General features: G+C 45.4%; 1 protein-coding gene across 1 annotated transcript in view; it reads right to left on the minus strand.

Moving 5' to 3' along the window:
* Nucleotides 1-1,327: 1,327 nt before the first annotated feature.
* The window catches only part of clasp1a (cytoplasmic linker associated protein 1a), a 102,379-nt gene continuing 83,963 nt past the window's right edge, over nt 1,328-19,743 (minus strand). Inside the window, exons 34-42 of the mRNA XM_084487599.1 lie at nt 15,154-15,260; nt 10,843-10,990; nt 10,262-10,508; nt 9,010-9,066; nt 4,059-4,249; nt 3,482-3,610; nt 3,116-3,322; nt 1,771-1,887; nt 1,328-1,466 (exon numbers count right to left, since the gene is read on the minus strand). Coding sequence (XP_084343725.1) covers nt 1,380-1,466; nt 1,771-1,887; nt 3,116-3,322; nt 3,482-3,610; nt 4,059-4,249; nt 9,010-9,066; nt 10,262-10,508; nt 10,843-10,990; nt 15,154-15,260 — 1,290 coding nt within the window. The 3' untranslated portion in view covers nt 1,328-1,379. The remainder of the gene's footprint in view (nt 1,467-1,770; nt 1,888-3,115; nt 3,323-3,481; nt 3,611-4,058; nt 4,250-9,009; nt 9,067-10,261; nt 10,509-10,842; nt 10,991-15,153; nt 15,261-19,743) is intronic.

Consider the following 19,743-nt stretch of genomic DNA (forward strand, 5'->3'; position numbering starts at 1 on the left):
GCCCTGATAGTGCATTGTGACGGCCCATAGCACAAAGCGGGGACATGGGAAGCGTAGTTTATTCAATTACTTATTGAATCTATGGGCATCCTGATCCCTTCCCTACTGAAAGAAAACCATGAATGACTAATGTCACTTCTACAGTAGAGTCCCCTGGGGCCAATCGTTAAAGCAGGTTTTAAAAGGGGGTGTGGCCTAATACCATGCAAGCCAGTGAGTGTGCAAAATAAACATTAAAGTAGCCAGACTTTTTTTTGTCTTCTTAGTACATCAAGGAAGGCTTTTGCAAAGCGGTGTTAAAAAAAGTGTATGTACAAAAACATCTGTTCACTTGCTGTGTTTTGGGGGGAAGAAGCCCCTCTTCTATACCTCCAAAACACAGTACAGCACAGAAACCTTATAGTATTAACTAATACTGTTTTATTTAAAGGATCAGTAACACCATCAGTCTTTAATTTCCCTATTTGAAAGAGTGATATAGGTGTTCCAGCCAAGACGTGTGTGTGAAATGTATAAGGCTTTTGACTTGTCTGGGATGGCCACTCACCCATAGACAGGCATTGGCGGAAAAAAAACATTCAAAGTATTTACAAAGGAAAATACCTTTTTGTTCCTCGGACTGAGGGGTTCAGTCATTGTTCTTTGACTTAGCAGCATCATCATCCTCACCACAAATGATCCGGACAGACGCCATTGGTTGGCCACACAACACCAGGGTGACTGTTAGCTACTGTAGGTTGAAATGACACCTGGATCATTAAGGGTCACTCACTGACTGTCCTGTTGTTGGCGGGGGTTTTCCTTTATCAGATTGTGACTTAAAAGGTCAGAATCCTTTGCTGAGGATTGTCTTTTTAAACGCCTCTGTTAGAAAATTAAGATTAGATTGAAACTATTTTTTTTAGATTGTCAATTGTTCTGCAGTTATAGGGAAAGGAAAAACAGGAATATGTTGCATTTTTGACAATTATTTAGCTATAAAGGGGTTGACATTTTATAATTTATAATATAGAATCAAACAATTGAAGCAGTGGTTCTCAAAAGCCTTAATAATGATGACAAACATAAAGAAGTAAAACAAACAAAACTATCATTTACTTTTTACATAATGTCCCTTACAACGACATTTATCTTTTTTAAATTACCTTTCAAATGTTTAATATTTGGTTTTCCATTGGACTCCCAAAAAGAGATTTTAAGACCTCCAGAACCAGAACCTTTCCATCTGCCATTGAAAGCCTCCCCCCTCAAAACATGTTTGAACCAGCCTTGGAGTGGGAAGCATTGTGACATGCAGGTCTGCAAAACGCAAAAAACGGAATGGTGGAGAGGGGTTGTCGGTGTGCGAGGAATGGGACGGGCCAGGGGGGGGTCGTCCATTAGCTGTGAGAGGAGACGTCAGAGGAGCTGCTGCTGTTGCTGTTGGTGGTCTGGGCTCGCTTGATGTACAGGTTCAGCAGCTTCATCTGCAGGCACACAAACAGACCCATGCTCTATTCTATGTTCACCGCCTCACTACAGGGCTCCCCTTAAAAATAGAAATTTGATTTAATTCAGCGACTTCAATAAAGCATTCCAATAAAGCAGTTGTGTTGAGTGAGTGTAGATATGTGGGTGCATGTACGTTTATGCGTGTGTATGTATGTTTACGTGTGTATGTATGTTTAATAGTGCATGTACGTTTATGTGTGTGTGTGTGTGTGTGTGTGTGTGTGTGTGCGTGTGTGTATTTACGTGTGTATGTGTGTGTTTGTATGTGTGTAGGGTCACCTTGCTGCCTGTGAGCTGTGCCAGGTGTGGCTTCAGATCCTCTCCTATCACAGAGTAGATGGCGACCAGGCAGAACACACTGGCCTTGCGCACACTGCTCTCTGTGTTGTCATAGCCCTGGACCCAGAGAGAGTAGCATCACACACACACACACAGCTGGACACAGCTGTATATATATACACACACGCATGCACCAATGCATACATACACACACATAAAATACAAACCCATAAATACAGGATCAATTTACTGTACATACAGATAGAGAATTATTTTTTAAAACACTCACACAAAAACTCACACCCACACATTAACACACTAACACACTATAACACAGTCACACACTAACACAGCCACACACTAACACAGCCACACACTAACACACTAGTGTCGCTTTTCCACTGACACTATCAGCTCGACTCGACTCAACTCGTCTCGTCTCGACTCGGTCTCCATCGGTTTCCATCTAAAAAAGTACCCCTTCAATGTGGGCGGGTCGTAGAAAAGAACCTCTCCACCATTGGCAGGTCGTCATTAGGTTTTAATCCCGGGAGACGTGATTCCCAGGAAATCTGAATCTGATCAAGACTATTTCCTGATTCCTGGTAAAGATTATGATGGGAAATAAAATAAAATAAAAAGCGCAATGACTGCGCGTCTATTGTTGTCATACAGTAACGTTGATGGAGGCGAATCTCGAGCCCTGGGAAAGGAACGACACTAAAACGAAACAGCGAAATGCTGATCTGTGTCCCCCTCAGGTGCGGGTCCGTGGACTCCAGCCACGCCCGACACACACAACCACGCGCAGCCTAACTCTAGCCCCGGGAAAGGAGTGACACACACGGCGAAACGCTGATCAGTGTCCCCCTCGGGAGCGGGTTCGTGGACTCCAACCACGCCGGACACAACTTAACTTTGAGTGATTATTCCCGTTTATAGCCACTGGCCAATCAGTTGCCAGCAGCCTGTTTACGTCACACAAAAGTACCTACTCCGCTCGCTTGGAACCTCGACGGAGGTAGTACTAAAAAAAGTACCCGGTACTAGGTACCGGGTACTTTTTTGGGCATAACACAGCCACACACTAACACACTGAATATCAGAGCCTAGGAGGTATACATTCGTACACTGCTCAGTGTTACGTTAGCTCACGGACCGCCTGCCATCTAATGTGAGCTGCGGAAACGCTTTGCATTACTGGGGGGAATGGGAATCTTGCCATGCTGTTAACTGACAGTAATGCACACCTCTCACCCCTTGAATGATCCCGGCCATGGTAAAGGATAAGATGTCTGATGTGAACCATACTGACATGACAGCGAAGGGGCTAGTTCTACGCTACCTGCAGCAGGCCGGGGATGATGTCCACCAGGAGCTGGATCAGGGAGTCCTTGGCGATGCGTTCGATCACCTTGGTCTGCATCTTGATGGCGGCCAGGTTGATGGGGTAGTCGGCCGTCTGCACGATGGGACACAGCACCTTGATGCACTGCTCCGGGTGGATGGAGCCCGCCAGGGTGGCAGACGCCTCCTCGGCTGCCCTCACCACCTGCACACACAGACACCAGACCATTGAGAGAGAGAGAGAGAGAGAGAGAGAGAGAGAGAGAGAGAGAGAGAGAGAGAGAGAGAGAGAGAGAGAGAGAGAGAGAGAGAGAGAGAGAGAGAGAGAGAGAGAGAGAGAGAGAGAGAGAGAGAGAGAGATGACCTCCTTGTGCGAGTCCTTGTGTGCCTCCAAGGTCTTCATGATGGTGAGCTCAGCGTAGTTCTTGAAGCGTGCCGGCTGGTTCCTCAGGATCTCCTTCAGGACACGAAGGGCCAGCGCCCGGATGGTGTGCTGCATAGGGGGGAGAAACAGAGCAAGAGAGAGAAAGAGGGAGAGAGGCAGTGTGGGAAAGGAAAAAAAAATTAACAGGACATAAGGCACACTGGGCTGTGTGCGCATGCTAGTCTGTGTTTATGTGTGTGCACACGTGTGTGTGTGTGTGTGCATGTGTGTTTGTATGCATGCGTCTTTCTGTGTGTGTGTGTGTGTGTGTGTGTGTGTGTGTGTGTGTGTGTGTGTGTGTGCATGTATCTGTGTATGCATGCGTGTTTGTGTGTGTGTGCATGTGTCTATGGGTGCACGCCTGTTTGTGTGTGTGTGTGTGTGTGCATGTGTCTGCGTGTGCATGCGTGTGTGCATGCGTGTGTGTGTGTGTGTGTGTGTGTGTGTGTGTGTGTGTGTGTGTGTGTGTGTGTGTGTGTGTGTGTGTGTGTGTGTGTGTGTGTGTGCGCGCGCGCACGTCTCTGTCCCCCAGGGTCTCCAGCAGCAGCAGCAGGATGGTCTTGAAGTGCTCGTTCCACAGGGCCAGGCTGTCCTCCCTGGTCAGCTTCAGCAGGTCCACCAGTGCCCCTTTGCGCTCCTCTGTCCGCTCGTTGTGATTGGACAGCTCCTTGAGCAGGTCTGCCACCAGTTCAGAGTGGTCTGGCCCAGCTGGGGGATGAGGGACAGTGGAATGCGTTGGACATTGGTTCATTTTGTTGCACTTGGGAAATAAGCCTTTCTCAACTGTCTAGCTAGCGCTCTGCTATCTGTCTGTCGGTCATCTATCTATCTGTTTATCTATTGTCTGTCTGTCTTTCTATCTATCAACATATTTATCTTCAGTCTTTCTATATATCAATCTATATGTCTCTCTATCTATGGTCAATCTATCCATCTACTTGTCTCTATGCGTTGATATTTAATTTAAATTTAAATCTGCATTATTGGCATGAAAGTTGAAAGTTGTTACAATGCTGGCAAGTAAATAGCATTATGTGATGAATACTAAATACAGAAACAAAACAACAACAAAAAACACGGATCAATCCATTTATCTGTCATCCATCTATCCAGTTGTTTGCCATCTGTACTTTCTACATATATATCTGTATTGAGAACGTAGAATGTATAATCATACAAATATACTGTAAAATGTTCATGGGGTTCCATATGGGAATTGTTTTACAGAAGGTGTTTTTTCGGTACCCTTCTTCTTGCGAGAGCACAATTTGCTCAGCGAGTCACTCTGGGAATGAGTAATATACTCATTCCCCGATATTCCATCAACATTGATAACATTAACTAATCACATCTCGTATCTGATATAGACGGGCCAGAAGCAAGCTAAACTGATGAAGACAGTGCTGCGAAGGAATCAGTCCGGAATCAGTCAGTAAACATTGCAAGATGGCTACAGATGAACACTAGTCGTTTGAACCGGCTTTGGCCGCTACAATAATAGAGTTAGACTTGGCTTTTCCTCTAAAAGAGGAACAGAAGACGGCGCTCAAAGGTTTCCTTTGCAAGATTAAGCCTTATGGGCTTGTTCTGCGCATGCTTTCAGATTTCAGCTATGCACCAAACCGCCCACAATCCCCACGGCACCGTGTATATAACGCGGCGCAGAGCAGCGTTCATCCTCCCTTTTCTTTCAGCAATTGCTGAAACCTACTAAACCTACTAACTTACTAAACTACTTCGACTATCTACGAGGAAAAAACGCAGCGGCGTGACGGAGGTAAGGCCTCTCTGCTCCTCCTGCCCGGCGGCGTGACGGAGGTAAGGCCTCTCTGCTCCTCCTGCCCTGCCCGGCGGTGCTTGCAGCAGCACGCCTTGTGTTGCCTTTGCGCGCTGGCAGAGCAACGCCGGTCGCTTTGATGGTGCCGGTGAAGTCGGCATCATAGAAGAAGACTTGACCAGGTGGAAGGAAAAAAAGCCCTAAAAGTCTTATGTCCGGACGCCGGATGGCGTCTGAACATAGAGCCGCTGCCTCCCACCATCCCCAAACAGCTCGCCGCTCTGTGGGATAGACATGTGTCTGTGCCTCACTGAGCACTGCGGATGTTACGAGCATAACCTGCCCTCCTCTGCCTGTCGGCCATGACAGTCTCCAGCCAGACGACGTGGAAAACGCCGTAGTCAACGTCGACAAGCAACTCCATCACACACACAGTGTGAAGACGCCCTCCCTTGCAGTTGTAGGGTGGAGTCGTATAGCCAGGGTTCTCCCGCCTCCGTGCGGCGTTCCCGTCTGCTTCATGAGCGGGCTGGGGACTCGTCACCTGACGTCGTTTGTACCGCTGCATGTACCAGTCCCCTAGACCCTGGCTTTCCCCGCTTTCTACCTCTTCAGTCGGTTTGCTGTATGGAGAAGGCAAGCGATTCCATCACTTCGCTCCTCTCGTTGGGAGGGGCCGTGTTGCTTGCCACAGTTGGCAGCTTGGGTTTTTTCCTAGCTCCGCCCCCAGTGGCGGACATAGGAGAAGCTTTGTTGCTCTGCATCGCCCTTATTTCATAGATTCTATGAAATGGGGTTGAGTCAGAAGATACAGACTCGCTCTATTCTCCTGATCATAGCTTTGCGTGTTCTTCTGAGAATTTAGGGTTATTTATAGAGCCTTTGTGTTTACACATCCACAGCCCATTCTGGATCTTGCGTCTTCAACAAATCAGTTGTTTCGCAGAAAAATGCTCATCACCGGAATGTTGCTCCGAAAGAGTGAGAGCTGTGTGAGAGGGGGCGCCTGGTTCACATCCCTGGTTCTCAAGGATGTTTTTCTTCCCCGTTCCTATTCACAAGGCTCACAGGAGATTTCCCTGTGTCGCCTTCATGAGCGCAGCATATGTCTGACAGCGACTGCCATCCACTTACTCTCTGGCCCCACGCACCTCCTCATAGTGTGTGGAGGTTGTGCTGGTGCCACTCAGGCGTCAAGGGATAACAAATTTTATTTTGCATCTCGACGACCTGCTTGTCCTGAGCCACTCAGAGGAAGCTGCGAGACGTGACACCATGACAGTGATAAACCATCGCTGGATCTTCCTTGGGTTTAGCCATCAACTGGGAAGAACTCACCGCTCCCCAGCCGTTGGATAGTCTACATGGCAGCTGCCCACCATGTGGTTCCCCTGTGTCTGCCCCTTTTTGTGTAGACTACAGCGGTGGCTACCCAGAGGTTGGATCCCCAGGCGACATAAGCTCAGGGTGCTCTCCGTACCGGCTCTGTGTTGCCAGACCAGGAATATTGGGGAAGCCCCCTTTCACTTCTCAAGGGGATTCCCTTTGAGTGACTTGTAACGTTGTGGTCTTTACGGACACCTCGTTGATGCATTGGGGAGGGGCGTACCTCCCCCACTTGGTCGGAAACGAGTGGCTGATGCTCCCCTCTGCACACGTAAATGTGCTAGAGGCTGCCATGGTGAATAAGAAAATAAAACTTATTTTCCTCACCTGGTTATCTGCTCAGCCCAGCCTAGAGCCCTGCATATCGTGGGCGCCCAGAACTTCAAGGCTCACCTCATGTCTCACGGCAGTCCCCGCCAAGACAAGTTGCAGAGTTCCTTTCACGTCCAGAGAGAACACCCACTGCAGGTTGTGGTTCTCTCTCAGCCATCAGGATCTTCCTCAAGTGGGGGTTAGACACAATGGTGCACCCTCCTAAACCGCGGGCTCTCATGTTTGACTTCCCACTGCTTCAACTGATCCATCCTCTTTTGGAGCGGGTGAAACAGGAGGATCTGTCCCTCATTCTGGTAGCCCCGGAGAGCCGTCTAGCTTTGTGGCGGAGTCATGGCTGGTCTCAGTCAGACCGGTTGCTCTTTAACAAGCGCACAGGACGGGACAGTGCATCACCTGCCCTATGTGTCGGTGTTGGCTTCGGATTGGTTGATCCTGCAGGGCAGACACTGCCAGCAGTGGTTATCAACACTATCCAGAGTGCCTAAGCGCCTTCCTCTTCTGCCCTCTGCGCGGTGAAGTGGAGCACTTTCTTTACGTGGTGTGACAACAACCATGTTGACCCATCTCTTTGTGAGGTGTGCAATGAGCTTGGTTTCCTACAGTGCTTACTGGAGAAACGCTTTGCTTTCTCCACTATCAAAGTCCTTTGCGGCAGCCATTTCAGCTATCCAGGGACTCCACTCTGTGTTTGAGTTGGTGACCCCTTCCGCGGCTTGGATAAAGGCTTGTCTCCTGGAGCTGTTACGATTCGTAAGTTGCTCTTTGATTAAGTCTATCTCTGCTGTCACCAAGCAGTGTCCCAGCATTACGCTGGGATTTTTGAATGAATTTATGAATTAATTAATTAATTCAAGTTAATTATGAATACGTTACCCATGTCTCATATGCTTTGCGTTTATTGAGAGGGTTATGTGTGTTGTGTGGACGTTTAGTCCACCACCGCATTCGTTCCTTGCCGGCACACACGGAGTGGTCACCAGCAAGCTAGAACTGCTTGTTGCATTGTTGTGCCAATTAAGCTGCTCTTTGTCCCTGTTTATTTTCATGTAGGCTATGCCGTCTGGCAGCGCCTCATGTTGATGCCAGGCTTTGCTAAGCTTGTCTCTCGGAGCTGTTACGTTTCGCAACATTGCTCCTCGATTAAGCCTCACTGCTGTCAGCTGGTGATGACCTAGCATTACGCTGGGAGTGACCGGTTATTCTGGCTTTTGTCACGGTTCGTAACCAGTGTCTTTAATATCCTGTCCTCTAACCATTTATAATTGATCCCCTACCCCTATCTCTCATATGCTTTGCGTTTATTGAGAAGATTTTGTGAGCTTGTGTAGACTTTTACTATGAAGTATGAAACGCAAAACACAAGTAGTTTTGTGGGCGGATCTCTGGCGCTGTTGCTATTATAACGGTAGGTGTGTTTTGGGCGTAACGTGCAATAAACCAATGAGAGTTCCATCTCCCATCCCCTTTAAGAGCCAGCACATTTGAACTTGATGAGTTGATATTTTCACAGCGCATTTGCAGTCTCCGCTGAGACAGATGCATGACCACATGCTTTTCAAACTTCAAATGGCTCAATTTATGGCCAAATAATAGGCTTAATTGCTAATTCACACATGGAATAGCGTTTTCTTCCCCCCAAAAAACACATTGAAAAATACAGTATAGAAATCGAACCACTCACCTGCTACGTTTGGCTTCTCTACCAGTTCTCTACTGGCAACTTAAAGTTTGATTTCTGATTACAACCATACCTTTTTAAAATAAAAAACATCTTAATTTCAAAGGAATCATAATTTCTACCAAAAATTAAACACAAAATGGAGATTGTGTAAAATGGCCGACTGCTGATATGACTGATATGAATGCTGGTTCCACAGGTCCGTAGGGAGAGTAAGTGGAGGAGGCTGTGATGGAGGAGGTGAGGGGAGGGAGGGAGGGAGGGAGGGAAGTAGGGTCTGTGTATCTTTACCGGGAGCAAAGACTTTGGGGAGCGTAGCCTTGTTTTCTGCACCCTCGTTTCGGTGGGCTGGAGAATAGGAGAAAGAGGGATGGGGTGAGGTAGAAGGGTGGGGGTGAGGTAGGGGGATGGGGGTGAGGTAGAAGGGTGGGGGAGAGGTAGAGGGATGGGGTGAGGTAGAGGGGTGGGGGTGAGATAGGGGGGTGGGGTGAGGTAGAGGGTTGGGGTGAGGTAGAAGGGTGGGGGTGAGGTAGGGGGATGGGGTGAGGTAGGGGGATGGGGTGAGGTAGAGGGGTGGGGGTGAGGTAGGGGGATGGGGTGAGGTAGAGGGGTGGGGGTGAGGTAGAGGGGTGGGGGTGAGGTAGAAGGGTGGGGGTGAGGTAGGGGGATGGAGTGAGGGAGGTGAGGTAGGGGGATGGGGTGAGGTAGAGGGGTGGGGTGAGGGGGTGAGGTAGAGGGGTTGTGGTGAGGTAGAGGGGTTGGGGTGAGGTAGAGGGGTTGGGGTGAGGTAGAGGGATGGGGTGAGGTAGAGGGGTGGGGTGAGGTAGAGGGGTGGGGTGAGGTAGAGGGATGGGGTGAGGTAGAGGGGTGAGGTAGAGGGATGGGGTGAGGTAGAGGGGTTGGGGTGAGGTAGAGGGATGGGGTGAGGTAGAGGGGTGGGGTGAGGGGGTGAGGAAGAGGGGTTGGGGTGAGGTAGAGGGATGGGGTGAGGAAGAGGTCGGATGGAGTTGGGAGGGGCAACAGAGAGTAAACAACGAGAGATGTGATGGCCGAAACAACAACAACCATTCATTTGCACACACACGCACGCACACACAAACACACGTCAAATTTTTATTATTTTTTAAGTCCCCTGATTTCTGATTGTGCTGTCTTAGTTTTCATACTTCCCAATGAAATGAATTGGGATGATGTACAATACTTAATGGCCTTAACGCCTGCAGTCATGTTGCCACACACTGGGAATCTGCGTCCATCTCATCGAGTAAAACATTCAAACAAACAACAAACAAACCTACAAACACTGACAACCATTACAGTAGCCTTACAAAAGGATTTACTTTCACGTCATATATGTCCTATCGGAATCAGGGTTCGGGAGAATGGCGCATTAATAAACATCTTTCATTACGAACATATTTAAGAACATATTTAGGAACAAACAAATAAATATAAGTAATTCCAAAGATATCCAAGTACATATTTAGGAACGTAATAACTTATTTAACATATTTAACAGTTCAAAGGCAAGGCGTGTACTCACAGTCCTTGAAGGTCTCCACGTCGTCATCGAACACTGCCTCCTTCAGGGCGCTCTTGTCGTAGGCGCTGATGGTCTCGCCGTAGCCGTACGGGGCGAACTCTCGGCCGCGCGGCCCCGAGAAGGAGCGTGGCGACGGGGTGTTGAGCAGCGACGTCTTGTTGTCCAGCGCTGTGCGACCCCCTCCTCCGTCCACCGCGTCCAGACGGGCGTCCGACCCCGGGACAGACGCCAGCCCTTCCCTCCCGGCCTGGAGGAGGAAAGGGGAAGGTAGAAACATGTTGAACATTATTATTATTATTCAGGACTTTATTCAGTAAAATACTTCCCAAAAATATGAAACAGTATCATTTGACATTACATTTGACTTTCTCCCCAAAGGTAATAGTATTTTATTACTTTCTTTTGGTACAATATATGTGGATCATGTCATATGTTGCCATATCATGTCATCCCAGAGGACCTCTGCATCTCTTTCCATGCTGAATCCTTCCTTAATTTGGGAAGGTGGTTTAGTGATGACAGTTCAGTGTCCACTCCCAGCCAGAAGGGACTGGGTAAACTGGTCCCATTTGTGGACTCACCGTGTCGTCCCTCTTGCCGTCTCGGCGGGTGGCTTCATTCAGGTCCTCCTGGCTGCGATAGCTGAAGCTCTGGATGGCTTCAGTGACGCCGCGCAACGAGCTGTAGATCTCCTCAGAGTTCATGTTCTCCGTGTCGTACTCTGTCATGCTGAACATACACAGACAGACGGACAGACGCACACATTTTGTTCATTTAAGTTATTCTACCCTCTACCACTAGATACTAGCCTGAGTAATGCAGAATTAAAAAGTGGCTTTAATTTGGGTGTCACTGTGAACACTTTGCTTTACAGTGTTGTTTCATGCAGGCTGTATAATTAAGCAATAGATCACGACAGACTGTGGTATGTTCTCATTATACCACAGTTAAGGGGCGTTGTCCGTCCCGACGTGCAGCGGAGGGACGGACACATTTCACTGACTGAAGTGATCTATTGCTTTTATAAAACGGTTACGTAAGTATGGCGAAATGAAAGTCATAGACACCCTCAATTTTGAACGATGTTTAACGAATACAAAAAAGTAGTCCCTCCTGGCTGCCTGCAAAGTGTACGGTGGTTGCTATGCAACACACTGTAGCGTCCTTCAGAGAGAAGGCTAGTCTAGAGACAGTAGCTTGGTTCGCTGGCAATTTAGCCTACTATCAAGTTCACTCACCATGTGCCTATTGCTTTAAAACATTTCCACCCTCCCCAGCAATCAACATATTTTTAGGCTTCAGTGAACTATGCTATTGCTTTTATATATAAATAAACAACAGTTCAAGTTAGGCGCGGAGTGATACTGAACTCTGTAAACTGAACGGGCATCATAGCTGTGTGTATACGCTCAATATACAACAGTTGGGAACCAATCAGATGGCTTGATTTAAGCCACCCGTTTTATAAATGTGGACAACCCGGTGAAATATACCACTTCATTACCAAGGTTGAAATTCAAATCAGTTTTTTTCAATAAAGGCTCCCAGTCACAAAAATTAAATGAAATAGTTGTCACATTGAGAATGGTTGCTCATGCTCAAACCCCTGTCCACTCAAATTTATGGAAATGTATCCCAATTAGTATCAGGGGTGCAAACTGGTGATGGCCCAAACAGGTGACATTTTTCGCCAGAAAGAAAATGAGCAATGCATGGTGCCCAGGCCCCCTTCTATGATTCATGCTACATTTTTCTAAACAAACTCTGTTTAAGTGACTCAGTTAAGTTTAGAAAGAAGAACACAGACTTGTTTAACCTTGTTTATAATGATTAGCGGTTTCACTAACCACCCCTACAGGCAAACCGGGTCAGATACTTAGTCTTGTTTCTGCCGTGCAGGTCAACGGAGAAGCACAATAGTTCACTAAACCGTTTTTTGGTTTTAAACGTGGTAATTTGTCTCATATGGCGTTAAGTGGCTGTGCATCCGCGTGCATCCGTTCTGCTATCGGCTAGTAAGGGCTTTCTAGATATGCCAACGGGGTAATCGGAGGTGAGTGACGCAAAAACACAAAGTTTATACTGTTTCGCCACGCTATATAATGAGCATGGTGGTGTCTCGTAAGGAACCAACTCATGTTACATAGGTCTTGGAATGGTTTTCTGAATGTGTTTTTTAAGAGCTTGCCCCCATAGGTTAGTGCTATAGCTATTCCGTAGCGCTGGCAGCTAGTGCAGATCTCTGGCTATGTCAAATAAATTTTTGTCTGGTTTTTTACTTCCCTCAACATGGGGTGACCCCCAGGAAAACAATAATGGGGTTAAAAATCGCCAGAGTTCTCCTTTAACATTTAGAGAATTGCCACTTAGCTACTCGGGTCATTTCAGTCAATTAGGAACCTTCCTATGTAAAAAAGATCATCCGACCACAGCCTTTGTGTATTGGGACAAAACTTGGTCCACAAAAGATGATGTGTCACAAGGAGACAAGGACAAAAGTACAGGCCTTGAAATATATCAATACATTAGGTTTCAACTGGGTAACTGTGTTATCCAGTTAGGGGAGAAGGCCATATGAAGCCATTAACATGCAACCAATGGTAACAGACCATTGGAGTTTGAACATTGTTTGAAACTATTTGGATTATGTTAGTACACAACTCAACAAATATATAACAGGACTAGTCATTTTTAGATAAATATACCTGTAATACTACAATTAATTAAAGTGTAAGTCTGACGAAAATTGAACCAAGGGTCTTTTTCTGCATGAAAATAGTTCAAATAAGCCGTCCAGACATTTGGCATTTGGCAAGCCGTCCAGACATCCAGAAGGGACGTCCCTTCCGGCAATAGACATTATGCTCCGTGTGATCTCGCATGAAATTTCAGTGCTCCTGAGAACACTACTGTCTGGGACTTTTTACAAACTATTCCAACATTTTAAAAACTATTATTAACTTATATTTGACCGAACTGCCAAAAACAACAAAGTATACGTGTTTTTTTGCCTTCCTTTTGCATTGCATTTGATACAACGATTCGATCGACTTGCACAGACTTTCCTAGGAGAGGAGCTTGAAGGGGACAGTGGGTAAGCCTTTTAAAACAGTTTTTTAATAAACTCAGGGTTTGCCAACTACATTGTTGATGCTTTATTTTATGTGTATGGGCCCTAGTCATGCTACTGAAGAGGTTTGGTGCTATTTTTAGCAATATTAGTGGTAAAAAAAAATTGAAATTCAAAAAGGTTTGAAATATCAGGCTCAGTCTCATGGAGAATGTTTGGCTGGAAGAGTCTAAGTAGATTCTTCATTACTCCTGCCCAGTCGTCTCATCATTCAGGCTCTTCAGCTGCTGGAGGCAATGTGGCTCTGTGGAAGATCCACACAGAGCTAGAATCTGTATTTGAGACTAAAATTATTTTTAATTGGGACAAATTACTTTTTGGTTTACTTCATTCAATTTCTACTAATTATCAAACAAAATACCTTTTTGGAATTCTTAGTATAGCTGTCAGGAAAGCAATCACAAGGAAATGGCTAAAACCTGACATCCCATCGTTAGAAGACTGGTATGATATAATCCATGATATTTTTGTAATGGAAAGAATAATGTTCTCTGTAAGGCTCCAGCAGAGCAAATTTGAAATAATATGGGAAAAGTGGAAGAGATATATCTCCCAGAAACAACCTTCTTTTGTCTGATTCTGTTGGCTTTGGGTTTAGAAAAAGTTGTGTCTTGTTTTTCTTTATATATCACCTGCTGTACTTTTTATTTTTATTTTTTTATTTTTGAAACTGAAAACACCCCTTGTTTTGTTTGTTCTTTTATTGTCTATAAAAAAAGAGGGATGAAGCAGCGTATATACATGATGATTGTAAACTGTGTATATAAATGTGACTCCAAATAAAGATAATAATTTAAAAAAAAAAGCCAGTTTGGAAGTGTTTGGCGCACCACCCCTAGCCAATGCACATGTAGTCATTTGGGCTGTTGCTCCGGCAAGCTCTATACTGGTTGATCAACGAAAAAAAATGTCTGGAAGGCTTTTGATCATTTGATCTGTTTTCATGCAGAAAAAGACCCTGGGTTAAATTTTTGCCAGAATTACACTTTAAGTTTTGCCTTTTAGTAGTGGTTAGCTGTGAGCGGATTCAAACACTTGAATCACGTTTGGCCTTTCAAACAAAAAGGAGGAGGTGGAGGGTTCTGTGTATCCTGGAGGGCTGTGACCCCCACCCCCCCCCCACCCCCACACACACACCCTCAGTTACCTGGGTGAGTAGGCTCGGCGCAGCACCCTGTGGGAGGGCGCAGCAGGGGTGGACTGCGGCTGAGGAGGAGGTGGGAAGGGGGGGGCGGGGGCGTTTGGCTTTGAAAGCCCGTCGACACCACAGCCCCACAACCGACTGTAGTGGTGGGGGGGAGATGGAGAGGGGAGAGGGGGGCATTGGGCCACCAAGGGGATCACGGATGTACAAGACAGGGAGAAGGAGAAAATGAAAGGGAAAAATGCGAAGAGGAGAAGTGCGCATAAGAGGAGGAGGAGAGGGAGGATGAGGAGGGAAAAGAAGACAGAAAATAAACGAGTTTCAGAGTGTCCAGCCGCTTAAAGAGCGCATCAGAAACAGCAGAAGAGGAGTAGACATGCAGTGACATAGGGGCTTAGACATAGGGGCACACAAACATTCACATACATACATACACAATAATAATAACTAGTAATTAAAACCTTAGACAGAAAACGGAAGCCAAACATTTAGATAATGCCACCGCCTCGTTCCTAGCAAATTTATGATATATATTTATCATATGCATGATATAATAGACACAGGTGGTTAAAGCCATGCGCAGGGACCTTGAGGATAGAATACAGAGGTGGTGGATACCTTGGTGACAGGCCGCCATGGGAACAGTTGGTAGGAGAAGTAAGGGGGCTGGTTCTGCTGGGGGTTTGGCGTTGCGGCGGCCGGCCAATGGTGTTGCTTGGAGAGCCCTGAGTGACAACCAAGGAACCAATGAACCAAGAGGCTATGTCTACAGATCAGTATTGCTAGAACAATTATTAATATAAATATAATTTGCATGGCTACTGTAAAACACCATTTTGGAGGTTTTGTGATTATGTAGAATATATCCAGGCAATCATCATGTGCTTCTGTTACCCTGGAAAACAGGAAACAATGACCATGCAAAACAATTAAAAGGTTAGCGGAAAGTCCAGCCTGGTCAAACAGTTGGCTGCACCCTCTGAGAAAAACTTGACCAACTTGACCTTATCGAGGGAGTGACCAAGTGTCACTCCCCCGATAAGACAATCAATAAAATAACATCACTATCACCAGACTCACTTGGAAATGAGGTCCGATGTCCGAAATCCCGAACTACCCCTTTAAGTCTAGGAGAGTTTAAAAGTCCTCGAGAGGACTCCTTACTCACTAAGACCTATTCACAAAGAATCAGAAAATGGCTGCAGCAAGACGGAATGCTTTGGAGACAATGGAGGACTGCGAATTGATAAGGAGGATAATAATAATAATAACTTGGATTTTTATAGCGCCTTTCAAGATACTCAAGGTCGCTTAAATATAGGCTAAATCGTAAGGTATCAAACGTTGAAAAGTGGTTGAATTGGTGCGGGATGCAATAACGTCCCCAACAAACAGGAATAACCCGATCAGTCCGGAGATAAAATGTTTGGCAACACTTCGATATTTAGCAACAGGGAAAATGCAACTTTGCAATGCCGACGATTTAGGAATATCAAAACAAAAAACAAAACAAAACAAAAAAGGACTCCTTACTTGTTTTTTCGAATTTGGTTTTAAATCTGAATATTCAAATAACAAACCATATACATATTGGCTCTTTGTCACCTTTTATTTGTTGAATCCAAATTTTATTATTGTTTACTGTTTACCTCTATGTATGTTAGAGCTAGGGCTTTGACTCCGAACTTCCTTATTCGAATATAATTTGAATATTAAAAATATATATTATATTCGAATGAATATTAGGCAGCCCTTAATATTCAAACATTTTATGGGCATTATTTTTTGTAAACGGGACGTAGACCGACTCATTTCACGGATTCCTGTGAGACCAGGTTGCCTTAATAAGAGGAGCTGTGTCAGCAGACTATTATTTAGACAGATTATTAGCAAATTTCAATCTGACAATTTGACCGGAGAGATACAATTTAAAAAAAAAAAAAAACCTGCTTAGCGGAGAAAGTTGCCATCACCACCGATGCTTGGACAGCGTTGACTACGGAGTCATACGTGACCGTGGCCGTTCACTTTTTCACTAACTGGGTTGTGCAGAGTGCGATCCTGTAGACCCGCTCAATGCCAGAGAGGCACAGCGGAATACATAACGTCCTGCAAGCCGCCGTTGAAGATTGAGGCATAGCCGACAGAGTGGCAGCCTGCGTGCATGACAACGTGTACAACAAATTCAATGATTTCATGTCTTAAATTTTGTTGCAAAGAGGAGGCGCGCAGCATTAATATCCTAATCAAAAAAAATTAGTCGGCCAACGCCAACACATTTTGCCTATTGTAAATTGACATGATTGTAAATGTTCACAATCGTGCTCTATGCTCTGTGATATTTTGTTTATCATCATCAAATGCATTATTGGTGTGCTTCTGAGCGCAACTTTTGCAATATGACGGGCGGGCCGCTGTCTTAAGGAAAATCACAGACCCTTTGAGCTCCGCAACTGCTGGAGCCACAGGGTCGTTAACATCCCAAATTTCCACCCTCTCCATCAATCAACATATTTTTAGTCTTCAGTGAACTATGCTATTGCTTTTATAAATAAATAAACAGCTAAAGTTAGGCACGGCGTGATCTCCAAACTGATTGGACGTCATAGCAGTTATGTATATGCCCATTATACAACAGTTAGGAACCAATCAGATCGCTTGATTTAAACCACCCATTTTATAATAATATATATTTGAATATATTCAAATATTAATATTAATAAACAAACTGACTTCAAATATGATTTTTGGGCAAAAGTCAAAGCCCTAGTTAGAGCACACAAATATAAATATAAAATATAAATCCCCAAATATAATCCCCCTCCTCTCCAGCACAAACTTGTCGCACGAGGCTCACCTGCGCAAGATGGCGCAGGTGGCTGCATCGCAGGTGACAGTCAGACACTGGCAAGCGTGGTTTGTTGGGCTCTGCGCTGAAAGTTCTGTCTCTACTTATCAACGTTCTATGCGTGTTTAAGATAAACAACTCGCCGCCTCGACCCAGAGTGAGTAGTTTTAAAAGGTATGGATTCATCTCCGGCAAACAACGCCGTCACCATCTGAAGTTGCCTATGAGCAAACTACAAGATAACCTACCATTACTACTCACATGCGCACTGCTGTTGCTGGTGCCTTTGACAAAAGGACAATGCTTACTCACCTTAACCAGAAACGTGGGTTACTGCTTCCAATGAACCCTAACCTACTCAAGTTTGGCTTTGGTTCTCACGCCATTTTTGCCTGCATACTCAACAATGGCCAGGCACGAACATGCACGCCAGGTCCGAAAAAAGCCAATCACACCACTCGGAACAATAAGCGCGCCTGGATAAAAACAGCCATAATCAACACCCTGCTGATATTGCTAGCTGGCGATGTCCAACTGAATCCTGGCCCCAGCGAAACTCTACAGGGAACGCCAAGTCTCAGCTGTATGGAGGTGCGTGGTGCGACCGATAGCACTAGGCCTACATCCCCGGAGGTGTACTCTGCAGGGACGCACTCTGCAAGGGAGAACCTGATCGCGGGGAGAGTTACCAACTGCTCCATCATGGCACCTGACCTCACGTCAGGAACCCTGGCCTTCCAGCCAGATTCGGACTGTCTCGCATTGGGGGGGGTCGGATTGAGAGCCGGAGGCGACGTGCGATCCAGGACTCCAGCTGGGCACTGCTGAGGGAGCAGTGTGGATGCAGCCGTATACACATGACCCACAGCCCAAAACAAACCGGACCCAACTGGAAAACTCATCAAAACTGCACCAAGCATACCAAGCCGATTCTCAAACGGACCAATATTTTCCAAACCGTCTATCATGCCAAAGTCATATGGGAACCTGCTGTTAAACCTAGGGGCATATTTGGGGGGCACCTAAATATTAGAAGCCTTCTCCCTAAATATGACAAAATCAAATCATTATTGTTGGACTCAAACCTGGACTTCTTATGCCTTAGCGAAAGCTGGCTTCATGGCAAGGTTTTAACTTCAATTGTTGATGTGCCTGGGTAAAATTGTTTTAGAAAAGATAGGTAAATTGGCAGAGGGGGCGTGGTTGTCTACATAAGGGATTCCTTCAAGTGCTCTGAAATTGAGTTTGACTATGATGTTCGTAATGAGTGCCTTGGATTAAATGTTTATCTATCCCCGGAGATGCATTTTCGCATTTTAGTCCTATATAACCCGCCCACACATGATAGTGGATTTTATGAAAAATTAGAGAAACTGCTTAAAGCGATCTCTCACAAAACAGAGGTGATGATATTCGGTGATTTCAATATTAACTGGGCAGATAAAAAAGCTAGAAGTAAACTGAAAAGTACTATGTCTAAACATGATTTCAGTCAAATAATTAACGGGCCAACGAGAATCACTAGATCAACTCAGTCGCAGATAGATCTCATATTCACAAACAGGACTGAACGCATAATAAAAACGTTCAACCTCATAACAGGCTTATCAGACCACAATATGATCTTGGCAGCTAGGAAATTAACCAAGAAACGTTTTGTCAATTATAGACTAGGCCTACCGAACGTAGATAAACTCATTATACCGAAGCAAGATCTACCAACATTGGAACACCAACTAAACAAAGTAACATGGGACGATGTTCTGCAAAGTACTGACCCGAACACATGTTGTAGTGAACTTATGAAGGCCATTAATACAATTATCTCAAAGTTCCTCAAAATGGCTAAAAAATCTAAAAGAAAAAAATCCCTTCCGTGGGTTAATTCACCTATTAGACAACTAATGAAACAACAGGATTTTGCGCTCAAGGCTTGTCTGAAGAGTCGTACAAACACAGCCCTAGCCTTATATAAAGGGCTCCGTAATAGAGTCACAAAAGAACTATGTGCAGCTAAAACAACTTATTATATTTCATTCTTAACGGAGGCAAAGGGTAACAGCTCACTTATCTGGAAACAAATGAAAAGCTTAATAGAACCGCAGAAAGCTCAAAGCACGGTGCAGGAACTCAAAACTGGAGATCAAACCCTCTCAGACAGTGGAACAATTGCGCAAACACTTAATGACTATTTTGTCGGGTCAGTTGAGGATATAGCCAGAACTTTTAAGACAAGTGTCTGGTCTGGCCCAACAATAGCTGAAAAGAAAGGCCAAACAAATATCTAAGGACCAAGTAGTTGAGATAATTTAAAAATTCAAAACCACCCATTCTAAAGATCTCTTTAATTTAGATATAGC

Source organism: Micromesistius poutassou, assembly GCF_964030765.1.
Source record: "Micromesistius poutassou genome assembly, chromosome: 23".
NCBI lineage: Eukaryota > Metazoa > Chordata > Actinopteri > Gadiformes > Gadidae > Micromesistius > Micromesistius poutassou.